The sequence below is a fragment of the Bombina bombina genome, chromosome 12, assembly GCF_027579735.1.
Source record: "Bombina bombina isolate aBomBom1 chromosome 12, aBomBom1.pri, whole genome shotgun sequence".
NCBI lineage: Eukaryota > Metazoa > Chordata > Amphibia > Anura > Bombinatoridae > Bombina > Bombina bombina.
In genome coordinates, this window is record NC_069510.1 from 100370413 (window position 1) to 100384100 (window position 13688).

At 40.9% G+C, this 13688-nt stretch overlaps 1 protein-coding gene across 3 annotated transcripts in view; it reads left to right on the forward strand.

Moving 5' to 3' along the window:
* The window catches only part of PFKFB1 (6-phosphofructo-2-kinase/fructose-2,6-biphosphatase 1), a 177511-nt gene that overhangs the window by 132151 nt on the left and 31672 nt on the right, over window positions 1-13688 (forward strand). For all 3 annotated transcript variants that reach the window (XM_053695522.1, XM_053695521.1, XM_053695520.1), the window contains one exon: window positions 445-509. In XM_053695522.1, the coding sequence (XP_053551497.1) occupies window positions 445-509 (65 nt within the window). The remainder of the gene's footprint in view (window positions 1-444; window positions 510-13688) is intronic.

A 13688-nucleotide genomic window follows, 5' to 3' on the forward strand; every position in this document is an offset into this window, starting at 1 on the left:
GCACACTCATGTTATTTCCCTATTCAGTTTAAGGAAGTTTACTATAAAATCTTATGAGATCACAGTAAAAGAGTTCATGACCTGCTGCTGCTGATTGGCTGCTGTTCATTTCTTCCTTTTTTTTTTCTTTCTTTTTTTTTAAAACCTGCAGCTGGGCAGTAACTGAAAGATAACTTTTTACACAGCACTTACTCTGGTGAGCTGAGGAGATTGTGAGGTAAAATATCTTCCTTTTTAACATAGAGATGCTCAGGTGATATTTTCCTGCCAGCCTTTTACAGTTATACTGCATCAGTTTCAAGTGATTTAGCATATGAGTATTATGTCCCTTTAAGATGAATATATTTTTAAAGTGTGAATCCGCCCATGCTCTTTTTCTTCTGCTATAACAATGGTGTGACACTCAGCTGTTTTGTATATTAATTATTTGCTTCCTTCTTACAGGTTGTAAAGTAGAGTCCATATATCTGAATGTGGAGGCAGTGAACACACACAGGGAGAGACCCTCGGTAAGTAAGGGAGCTAGCGAGTGTCATGTAGTGACGGGCACACAGAAATGTGACAGTAATGTTTATCAGTCACATTTGTTATTCTGTCCCCCACTGTGCACCAATACTATACCAGCTTGCAAGTAGACATACAGAGCCATAGAGATCTATCAAGGTACATGTCCTATTGTTGTATAGGTGCCCAAGGTCTTGTACCCTGATGTTATTTGTATGAAACTCACTTGTACATGACTGTATATTATGTCTGTGAGCATTTGTATAAAACCTATTTACAGTAAAATAAGACGGCATGGATGCTTATCTGCGTGGGTACGATTGCTCGCCTCCATAATTAGCAACACATAAAAATGTGTATATGGAACCTGCTATTACACGGCTGCAGCATACTGAGTGAGACCAGGAAAATTGTCTGGTGTTTTATTACCATCGTTTGTGCGCCCAAAGCTTCCAGGTCATGTGACCAAGAATGATACCATAACTCATGCATGTGCAGACTATCATTATTGTACCTGTTTGGCCCTGCAGTGTAGCTCCCACTATTTAGTAACAAAATATGTGTGGAAATGATCCAATAACCTAGGGAACCCTTTCACAAAACTGCCCATAGAGTTAGGAATGTGTATCCAAAAAAAATGCAAATCAGAACATGTAATGTTTTTAATTCCTTAAATCTCTTTTTCATAATGGCTTCCCAGGTCCTAGTGATCAAAATCTCGCAGGCATGGAGAGAAATCACGCTAAATCTTATACTGTATATGTAGGAGCTTGTTCTTAAAGTGATGGTAAATAATCTATCCTGTCACTATGGCTAACGCTTTAATCCCATAATGCTAACCTCAACCGCTTTCATTTTTTCTATAAATACGTTTTTTTAAAATTATAGTTTAAAAGAACAAACCAGAGTATTGTTTTTTTTGTCTTTAACTCCGCCCACTCATGTATTCTGCCCAGCATCTGAGTGCCGTATAGATCCATAGTTTACTTGTAGAAGTAAAGTGAGATCGCAAGCAGCAATAAACACATCCTCCAGTTAAAATCATTCCTTATTTATAATAAACTAAGGGAAAAAAATAAATACTTTTAAAATATCTTAATGTGATGTGATACTATGTATCAAAACCTGTATTAGCAATTAATCCAATAAAATGTTATATTAAAATGTGTAAAAACGCGGTGTTTGTTTTAAATAAATAAATTAGTCTTATATTTTATAGTTTAAATAGTTCTTTATGACCGTACTTCACTTGCAAACTGTCTTGGCAAAAATACAAGGGAAAAGTGAATCAGTAACGAAACTCAGATTCACTGTTTACCCTTACGTCATTTGCATTAGACTTGAGAGCGAATAGGCATGCGCAGAAATAGCGGGAAAGTGCACAGACTCTGCAAAGGCGATCAGGTTACTACCCCAACATTTGCATAAATAACTTCTATTCGCTTCAGCGAGCCAGCTGGGCAGGTTGCTGATTGGCTGATGCTTCTAACGTCAGGGGGAAAAAATTGATAGCGGTAAGAGGACATTTGGAACTTTTGACTGACAGCTAATTTCAATAGGCATAAATGACTACTTGCAGGTAATTTAATGTATATTAAAAAGCAGTAGTATATATAATTTTTATTGTACTAACAAATTCTAAAGAGTGAACTTAATGAATTTACCATCACCTTAACCTAGAGAATCCGGCATAGTGAGATAAACAGATACCAAGGTAAAATTTGAGTTTCTAAAATTATTTGAGGGACCTCACAGTACTGATGAGAGGTCATAAATCATCTGGCCGAAGCATAGAGCTTTAGATAATGTTGTCTGAGCAGAGAACATTGGAACCTTAGTGAGATCCCTTAGAAAACCCTCATGAAATTTATGTGTGTCTGATACAGATCATACACTTTGTATACAGCACCTTTCTTGAAAGTGATGCACAAGGAACAGGGGTGACTGCCTTCCCCTCCAACCATAAATTTGCAGAATCCTCAGCACCATTGATTAATTCATATGATTTTTAATGAAGCATCTTTAATAACAGGTACAGCAAAAAAATCAAGCATTATTAAGGGAGAAGATCCCGAAATGTTGCTTGATTTTTAATCAGTTTGTGTCTGATACACACAGATAAGATCTGGCTTCTTAATGTAACATACAAACGTTTGGCTAGGCCTTCAGGAAACCAAGACTTTACAAACATAAATCTACTTTGTAGAATGCAGTGTTCTCAGTTTAAGTCATTATACTAAGTAGATTGAAAATAGCTGATGAGAGACACACATTCCTTAGCTAAAACAATTTAAATATGCAATGTTTCCCACCACGATAAGGCTGTAACATCCAAATGAGTTTTATAAGAAATGGACAGAACGAAGTTGAAGAATGCTCTCTCAACTCCAGAATATTTGAGGACAGATTTCTTATGCAACCAGGATCCCTGGTTTCAAGGGACCCCAAACGGCACCCCAGAAGGCTGGCATCTGCAGACACAATCTCCCACTATGGTCTCAAAAGGCCTTGAAAAAGAAGGTCCTAATAGAGCCACCAAGTGAGAGATTCTCTTGTGTGGATGTCCAGGACAATCTGAAGGAGAAATTTCCAGGTAGCTACCATGAGGCCCACAAATTCCATGCATGGAACCACTGATGGTCATGCAGAATAAACTGAAGCACAAGGCAAACCAAAAGAGTTAGGTTCGCCTTGGAACCGTCAAGTAAATCCTCATGGAAATTGCATCTATAATTGCACATCTACAATGCAATGCCACCTAAATACTATTCTTATACAAATAGAACGCAAGTTATAAAATACAGGAAACAATGTCACATAAATTATTCGATATATATACACATCCAAGAACAATTATGTGTGTACAAAATACTAATATGCATTGAAAGAGGGGCAAATGCCCTGGAGTAGGAGGGAATAATGCAATTCAATTATACAGAAAACAACACACTCTTGTTAATACTTAAAGTCGAAGTTTGGAACTAAAAACCAAGGCGTTCAATTAGAGGAAATGTCCAAATTAGTAAGAATTCCTATTTACAAGCCCCAACCTCAAACGGTATGAGGCAAGTAGATGGTGTAGTGGGAGAGCCCAGATCCGGCACTGCACGAAACGTGCTGCAAGGTCTGTGTCTTTAAAAGAGGTGCCTTCAGTGCTTGTTACAGTTTGGTAGAAATGGTTAGGAACTCTCCAATCCGTGTGCCATAGAAGAAACAAAAACAGTAATAATAATGCAACACTGATTTATTTTGACAACAAATCCATCAATTCAAACATCAGCCCAGAGGATATTCAGCTCACATTTAGTATCCCCAAACAATATGAGGTATTTACAGGCTCATCGGAACAAATTCGTATTAGTGCAGCATCCAGTGTCTCTGTGTACAGCAGACCAACGAGTGCCTTCCACGTCCGGATTTGTATAGATATGAAGTTAATTGAATGTAAATATAAAAACAATAATAAAAAAAAGTCTCTAAAATGTCCATACAGGACCAATGGCTCAAATAGCAGGTGCCGAGATATAAAGTACCTAACGCGTTTCAAAGGATTACAATATTTATGTGCCTTCCTGCATGTCTAATATCTGGTAAATCTGTTGGACTTTTTAGGCGTTGTAAACCGCTCCAATAGTTTCTATATTGAGGATGCGGCACAGGAATACCCAGTGGTTTTAAATAACCAGCCAGGAGTATTGTGAAAGATTAGTTAAGCCTGTTGGCAATATCTCATTTTATATACATTTAATTATTCCCAGCATTAGGCACTACCCCACTAAGCTACATAGGTTTAATCTCAGGGTGATTTCTGAAGGTGATCACTTAACCCCATCCCCCTGATTTTTTTTGTCTGGGGACTATTTTAGTACACAAAATGAGCAGGGAAACCTGAATTTAAAAACAGTGTACAATAAGCTTAAGAGCCTGGAAGATCAAAGCTCTAAATAATATCAATTAAAATAAATGATATCAGTAGAAAATAAAATATCCCTAGAGAGGAAAATGATGTTCCCTAGCCCAGCAATAATATAACATATTAGTGCCAGACAGGGCATGCTCTTTAGAATATGCATAAAAACCACCTGAGAAGCTCTCTGGATGTAAAGCGTCAGAGAGCAGGTACAGAACATAAAGCTGAAAGGCTATATAGTATACTACCTACATAAAATGCCACTCCTAAGTAAAAACTGTCAAAAGGACAGGCATTAATAAAAACAGAGGAGGGTTGCCAGTGCTATGATGCAGTATTGACAAGGAGAGATATGCACTCCTATAGAATGGATATACATCCTAATATAATAAAGGGGAACACTCAAAGTAGCCATCAACTAATCGCCACCAGATGGCGGCACATACCAGGTAATGCCTGTAATATAGAAAAAAGGTACCCGGTCTAATCTCTGATTGGAACTTAAAGGGACAGTTCACCCAAAAAATGTTTTATTTTTAATTGAAAGTACTTGATTATTTAAGTATGCCAGTCCGAAACAATAAATACAAATTTTTATCTTCATCAAGAAATATATTTTTTAATATAATGCATTTCAACAGGCTTGTCTATACCCTATATTACATTTTTAATACGTGTGTTAAGCCCTAAGTTGCTTCGCGGTTGTGACCCGCCCAAAAGTGTGAACACAAACAAACCCTTAGATGATCCCTGTTAGTTATGTGAAAGAAATGGTCAGCAGTGTATTGCGAATTTCAGACACAGCTTGTAGGTTATCTCTCATAGCCCTCACGTAACGCTACTTAGTCCCAACATGGAGAGATGTTGCTTATACTTTCACATAACTAACAGGGATCACTAAACTACAGAATGTATAAGCAACATCTCTCCATGTTGGGACTAAGTAGCGTTACATGAGGGCTATGAGAGATAACCTACAAGCTGTGTCTCAAATTCACAATACACTGCTGTTTATTGTTAACCGGAGTAATATTGGAATGTAGTACTGTATTTCAACATATCTGATCCTTCGCTATTAGTGTCCTGTGCTCTGGATAAATGCATTTGGATTCCTTTGAAGCACGCCCCCCGGTCACATGCACGCGCTCCCTTGATGTAGAGATCGGCTTCTCTGTAAACGGCTATTTAGAATAAAATTGCATAAACCAATTTGATAGGTCACGGGGCAGGGTTAGAAATTTTTGAAGCACAACCCTTTTATCTGGGTGTTCCAGGGTCGCCGAGCTGAAACACAAAGAAGCAAGCTAAAAAGGTAAAAATATTACATATTGAACAAAAAAAATGAATCAGTGCTCTCCTTTCCTTTTATTCATACTGCGATATTGCTGCTAATTAACACCTTTTACATTGAGTGAACTGGTCCTGTAAGCGGGACTCAGTATATAAATATTCACACAGGGAAATATAGTACATAATAAAAAGGTACAAAGACAGAGGCATACAGACAAACATATAATGAAAACTGTATGAAAAGGAAAGGCACGTCCGCCGCAATGAGACCCTGTCATAAGCCTGAATAATTTTCTATTTAATGTGGACAATACATATACATACACATGTCACAGGATATCATGAATACACAACTGTTGAGTCTCTGTCACACAGTTTTTTCCCCCCTGCAACCACTGAGTGAAAAAAACTGCTTAGGTATCAAAGACCGCATATACCCATTACATTGTGGCCCCTAAGATATAAGGAACTAAGGGATTTACACTTTAACTACCTTCCCAGATATACCTATCAGCTGAATACCCCTCACTTCAGCTTAGTTCCAACCTTAGCTCATTTTTACCATACTTTAAATAATGACAGACACAGATTTGGCGTTAGAAAAGGTCACGTTTTTATTAAATTCAAATCTAATTAAAAAATGAGTGATCCTCAAACTCTAGGATAATAACATATCTGTAATCAAATTAGGATTTTGAATAGATAACACAATTTTATGCAACAGCATAACGAGAGAACTGGGCTGCCCCACGTAACCAAAAAGCGTGACCGCGCACAACTCAGGGGCGTAATTGGGCAGTAACAGGCCGAGAGGTCTGCAGACTAGGAGGGCCTGTGGGTTTAACCGACAGACCAATACCCCCGCCCCCATACCCTACACACCTCCCCCCATTACCGCCTTACCCACGTGCCAGGCCGCCCACTTCCTGCGCCAGAAATATATAACTAGTTAATACGCCAGACTTTTCTATGCCATCTACCAGCTCTGACCGACAGACCAGTAGCTGATTTCCTGCTTTGTGGCGAAAAAGAAAATGTATGCTTACCTGATAAATGTATTTCTTTTTTGACACAATGAGTCCACGGATCATCTAATTACTATTGGGAATATCACTCCTGCCCAGCAGGAGGCGGCAAAGAGCACCACAGCAAAGCTGTTAAATATCACCTCCCTTCCCTCCCACCCCAGTCATTCGACCGAAGTAAAGGAGAGAAAGGAAGTAACAAGGTGCAGGTGTGTCTGAAGTTTATAACAAACCAACAACCAGTCTATAAAACAGGGCGGGCCATGGACTCATCGTGTCAAAAAGGAAATAAATTTATCAGGTAAGCATAAATTTTCTTTTCTTTTTAATGACACGATGAGTCCACAAATCATCTAATTACTATTGGGAATCAATACCCAAGCTATAGGACACAGATGATACGGGAGGGACAAGACAGGGAACCTAAACGGAAGGCTCCACTGCTTGAAGAACCTTTCTCCCAAAAGCAGCCTCAGCCGAGGCAAAAGTGTCATTTATAGAACTTTGAAAAAGTGTGAAGTGAGGACCAAGTTGCAGCCTTGCAAATCTGTTCCACAGAAGCTTCATTCTTGAATGCCCATGAGAAAGCAACAGCCCTCATGGAATAAGCCGTAACTCTCTCTGGAAGGTGCTGTCCAGCAGTCTTATAGGCAAAATGTATGATACTCTTCAGCCAAAAAGACAGAGAAGTAGCCGTGGCTTTTTGACTCTTACGTTTTCCCAAGAAAACCACAAACAAGGCAAAAGACTGGCGAAAATCCTTAGTAATGTATGTAAACTTTTAAAGCACGTACCACGTCTAAATTGTGCAGAATCCGTTCCTTCTGAGAGGAAGGATTAGGACACAAGGAAGGAACAACAATCTCCTGATTAATATTACGGTCAGAAACAACTTTAGGAAGAAATCCTAATTTAGTACGTAAAACTACCTTATCCGAATGAAAAATAAGGTAAGGAGACTCATACTGCAATGCCGAGAGCTCTGACACTCTATGGCAGAAGAAATAGCAACAAGAAAAAAAACTCTAAGGAATGCATAGGCTCAAACAGAGCCCATTGAAGAACCTTAAGAACTAAATTAAGACTCCATGGAGGAGTAACTGGTTTGAACACAGGCCTGATTCTGACCAAGGCCTGACAAAAAGATTGCACGTCTGGTACGTCCACCAGACGCTTATGTAACAAAATAGACAAGGCAGATATTTGACCCTTTAGGGAACTTGTTGATAATCCTTTCTCCAAACCTTCTTGGAGAAATGACAAAATTCTAGGAATCCTAACTCTACTCCAAGAGTAGCCCTTGGATTCACACGAATAGAGATATTTACGCCATATCTTGTGGTAAATCTTTCTAGTTACCGGTTTACGAGCCTAAATCATGGTCTCTATGACCGATTTTGAAAAGCCCCGCTTGGATAAAATTAAGCGTTCAATCTCCAAGCAGTCAGCTTCAGAAAAACTAGATTTGGATGAAGAAAGGGCCCTTGAAGTAGAAGGTCCATCCTCAACGGAAGTCTCCAAGGTGGAAGAGACGACATGTCCACCAGATCTGCATACCAAATCCTGCAAGGCCAAGCCGGTGCAATGAGGATCACAGATGCACTCTCCTGCTTGATTCGAGCAATGACCCGAGGAAGAAGAGCAAACGGAGGAAATAGGTATGCTAGACTGAAGGTCCAAGGTACCACCAGGGCGTCTATCAGTACAGCCTGAGGGTCCCTGGACCTCGATCCGTACTCATGGCATTCTGTCTAGATGCCATGAGATCCAATTCTGGCTCAGAATCAGACTGGAAAACACTTCTGGATGGAGTTCCCACTCCCCCGGGTGAAAAGTCTGCCTGCTCAGGAATTCCGCTTCCCAGTTGTCCACCCCTGAGATGTGGATCGCCGACAGACAGCAAGAGTGGGTTTCCACCCACCGAATTATTTTGGCTACCTCTGTCATTGCTAAGGAACTCTGCATTCCTCCCTGATGATTGATGTAAGCCACTGAGGTTATGTTGTCCGACTGGAACCTGATGAACTGGCCGAGGCTAACTGGGGCCAGGCCAGAAGAGCATTGAAGATCGCTCTCAGCTCCAGAATGTTTATAGGCAGAACAGACTCTGAGTCCAAACTCCCTGAGCCTTCAGGAAACCCCAGACTGCTCCCCATCCTAGAAGGCTGGCGTCTGTTGTCAGTCACACAGGAGGGTCTGCGAAAGCAGGTTCCCTGGGAGAGATGATCCTGAGACAACCACCATTGAAGATAATTCCTTGTCTCCTGCTCCAGTAGAATTTGTGGAGACAAATCAGCATAGTCTCCATTCCATTGACTGAGCATATTTAACTGCAGAGGTCTGAGATGGAAACGAGCAAACGGGATAATGTCCATTGCCACCACCACCATGCACTGAGCCACTGATGGCCGAGGAGTGGACTGAAGCGCTAGGCAAGAATCGAAAATCTTTGATTTCCTGACTTCTGTCAGAAAAATCTTAATTGATAGGGAATCTTTTATGGTTCCCAAGAAAGTTATTCTTGTATTTGGAACTAAGGAGCTCTTTTCCAAATTTACCTTCCAACCGTGAGATCGCAGGAAGGGTAACAAAATTTCCGTGTGGGACCTTGCTAGTTGAAAGGATGGCGCCTGGACCAGGATGTCGTCCAGATAGGGTGCCACTACAATGCCCCATAATCGGAGCACCGCCAGAAGAGATCCCAGAACCTTTGAGAAAATTCTGGGAGCTGTGGCAAGACCGAAGGGAAGAGCCACAAATTGGAAGAAAGGCAAACCTTAGAAACTTGTGATGATCCCTGTGAATGGGAACATGCAGGTACGCGTCCTTTAAATCCACTGTTGTCATGAATTGACCCTCTTGGACCAAAGGGAGAATGGAACGAATAGTTTCCATCTTGAAGGACGGTACTCTGAGTAATTTGTTTAGACTCTTGAGATCTAAAATTGGCCTGAAGGTTCCCTCTTTTTTGGGAACCACGAACAGATTGGAATAAAATCCCAGACCCTGTTCCTGTATCGGAACAGGAACTATCACTCCCAGGTCGGAGAGGTCTCTTACACAGTGTAAGAACGCCTCTCTTTTTGTCTGGTCTACAGATAATCTTGAAAGCAGAAACCTGCCTCTGGGAGGAGAACCTTTAAACTCTAGTTTGTATCCCTGGGACACTATGTCTACTACCCAGGGATCCTGAACATCTCAAACCCAAGCCTGAGCGAAGAAGGAAAGTCTGCCCCCTACAAGATCCGGTCCCAGATCGGGGGCAGGCCCTTCATGCTGTCTTTGATTCAGTAGCAGGCTTCTTGGATTGTTTTCCCTTATTCCAAGACTGATTGGGTCTCCATGAAGGTTTAGACTGTTCCTGCTTGGAAGCGGAAGAGGAAGAATTTCCCTTGAAATTTCGAAAGGAACGAAAATTACTCTGATGTCCCTTTTGCTTGTTTCTCTTATCCTGAGGGAGGAGATGACCCTTACCTCCCGTAATATCAGAGATTATTTCCGTCAAGCCCGGTCCAAACAAAGTCTTCCCTTTGTAAGGAATCGCTAAAAGTTTAGACTTAGAGGATACATCCGCAGACCAAGGTTTTAACCATAAGGCTCTGCGAGCTAGAACAGAGAGACCTGAAATTTTTTCTCCCAGTTTTATAACTTGAAGGGAAGCATCTGTAATAAAGGAATTAGCCAATTTAAGAGCTTTTATCCTATCCTGGATCTCATCCAGGGGAGTGTCTGTCCTAATAGCATCAGACAATGCATCAAACCAATATGCCGCCGCACTAGTGACGGTAGCAATGCACACAGCTGGCTGCCATTGTAAGCCCTGGTGTACATACATTTTTTTGAGTAACCCCTCTAATTTTTTGCCCATAGGATCTTTGAAAGCACAACTATCCTCTATGGGTATAGTAGTTCTCTTAGCTAAGGTGGAAACAGCTCCTTCCACCTTGGGGACTGTTTACCAAGCCTCCTTAACCGAGTCGGCTATGGGAAACATCTTTTTAAATATAGGAGATGGAGAAAAAGGGATACCCGGTCTCTCCCACTCCTTAGCAATGATCTTAGAAGCTCGGTCTGGTACTGGAAAAACCTCTGTCGAGGAAGGTACCTCAAAATATTTGTTTAGCTTACTGGATTTCTTAGGATTAACGACGACGTGGAGTCGCTGTCGTCCAATGTAGCTAAAACCTCCTTAAGTAACAGGCAGAGGTGTTCTAGCTTAAACCTGAAGGATACAACTTCAGTATCAGCAAGAGGAATTACACTGTCAAAATCTGAAAATTCACCTTCAGATGCTACTACGGTATCCTCCTCCTCAGGCTTCTGGGAGGGGGCATCTGAAATAGCAACAACTGCGCCAGAAACCTCGCTTACTGAATGTCTGATTTTCCTCTTACGCTTTCTCTGCAACATTGGAAAAGCAGACAACGCATCTGAAACTGCAGAAGACATAAGAGAAGCAATGTCTTGGTCCAATTTTTATTATCCATTGCTGGGAAAGCAGTGATTAAGAGTCAGGTACGATTTGAAAGATTTGGGAATATGGCTGGGAAATATTTGGGAAATCTTTTTAACAAAATCAAAAAGAGAAAACCAATAGGTATAATTAAAGACAGAGCAATAATGATCAGTAGTTCAGAAGAGATATCTTCAGTGTTTCAGAGATATTATGAGAGCTTATATTCCTCCCAGGATCCTGAGTTGGGACCAATTCAGAAGTTCTTAAGGGAGTCTAATCTACCTGTAATAAGCAAAGAGGATAGCGACTCACTAAATATACCAATTACTGACAAGGAAATTATAAGCATTATACGACAACTGAAGAAAGGGAAGGCACCTGGGCCTGATGGGCTCCCCTTGGGATTTTATTTATTACTAAAGGAGGAAGTTACTCAGTGTCTTGGGGAGCTTTATGAATATTATTTTCAGCAGAATAAAAAAATTACAGGGCAATTTAAAACAGTGTAATTACTAGTGGGAAGCAAAACCCAAGCTAGAGGACACAGCATGGAAAGGGAGGGAGAACAAGACAGGCAGATCTAAACTGAGGGCACCACCACTTGAAAACATCTCCCAAAGGAAGCCTCAGTTGAGGCAAAACAAAGAATTTCTATAATTTAGATATAAGTATGCAAGTGGCCGCATTGTAAAATCGCCCCATAGAAGTCTCGTCTTTAAAAAAACCCAGGAAGAAGGAAGCAGCCCCAGGTGAAAGATCTGTAATCCTCTCAGTAGGCAGAAGCCCGGCTGTCTCAAAAGCCAATCGAAAGATACTCTCCAACCAAAATGAAAGAGAAGAGGACGAGGCCTTCAGACCCTGTGATAGCCAGCAAGGACTACAAAGGGGCAGTAGATTAACCAAAATCTCTAGTCGCCTGGAAATAGATTTTAGAGCACAAACTACATCCAGGTAGAGTAACAGACCTTCTTAATTAGAACGAGAAGGATACCACTGTAGAGTCAAAAATGTTCTGAGATTCCACTAGTAGAAAAAATAGCTAGGAAAAACAAAACTTTTCCAGACAACAATGAAAAAACAATAAAATGTAAAGGCACAAACAAAGCCAGTTGCGGAACTTTACGAACAAGGATAAGGCTCCAAGGAGGAGCAACAGGATGGAACACAGGCCTGAATCTGGCCAGGGCCTGAACAAAGGGCTAAACATCTGGCAGATAGGCCAAACATTTATGTAACAGAACTGAAAAGTCAGAGATCAAATCCTTGAATGAACAGACAAACCCTCCTCCAGACCTTCTTGGAGAAAAGAAAGTACAGGGAACATTTGCTCTATGCCACAGGAAAACCCTGAGATTTGCACGAGAAAAGGAATGTGCACCACAACTGATGGAAAATATTACGAGGAACTGGCTAACAAGCCCGGATCAAGGTCAGAAAAACCCGATCAGAAAAACCTTGCATAGACAAACTAGATAATCTAGATTTGGGTGAAGAATCACCAAAGCCAGCTCCTGATACAAACTATTATCCGCGGAAGGAGAACAAACAGAGGAAAAAAAGAAAAATGTCATGGAACCGCTAAAGCGTCCACCAGAACTGCTTGCGGATCACATGATCTCGATCAGAGTCTGGGAAGCTTGGAGATTATATGAGAAGCCATCAGAACCCTAGAGAGAAACAACTTCTTCCTGCTCAAGGATCTGCTTCCCAGTAGTCCCCATCAGGGGAGAAAAAAGCATAAATAAATAGAGGCAGTAGTGAGACTCCACCCACCAAAGGATGCAAGTCACCTCCATCGCTAAGGAATTCCATTTTCCTCCCTGATGGATGAAATAAACCACCAAAAAGAAGTGCGCCATAAAACGGACCAAACTCAGATGGGACCAGGCTATATAGTTCTCAACTCTATACAACTATTGGAAGGGCAGACTCTGACTGAGTCCAGATTCCCTGAGCTCCTAATGGACCCCAAACTGCTCCCTAGCCGAAGGCTGGCATCTGTAGTAACACTCTCCCAGGAGAGTGTCAAGAAGCATAATTCCTTGGAACAGATGGTGAGTGAGCCACTAGGACAGAGAGACTCTCATCGGTTAGTCTAGGACAATCCTCTGATAGGGTTCAGAGTGGACCCTAATTCCAGGGAGAGAAAACTGATACCTAAGACAAGTAGAAAAGGGAAATAGCCCTGCGACAAATCATGGAGAATTACAGTTATTTAAAAACACATACTCCTGATTTCTCCATCTCAGATAATGCAGAAAAAGGTATTGAACCCAGGGCTGCTAGATAATCCTGGATAGGAATAAATAAATAAAAGTTAAGAAACCTTAAACACATACATTTAATATGCATAGCAGCAAAGAATAAGATAAGCAGACATAATGCTTATAACCATATCAAGATATACCTCTACTGTAGAAGGATAGGGATAAACCGAGAATAAAAATATACGTTTAATATCCACAGCAGACAAAAGATAAGATAAGCATACATAATGCTTATA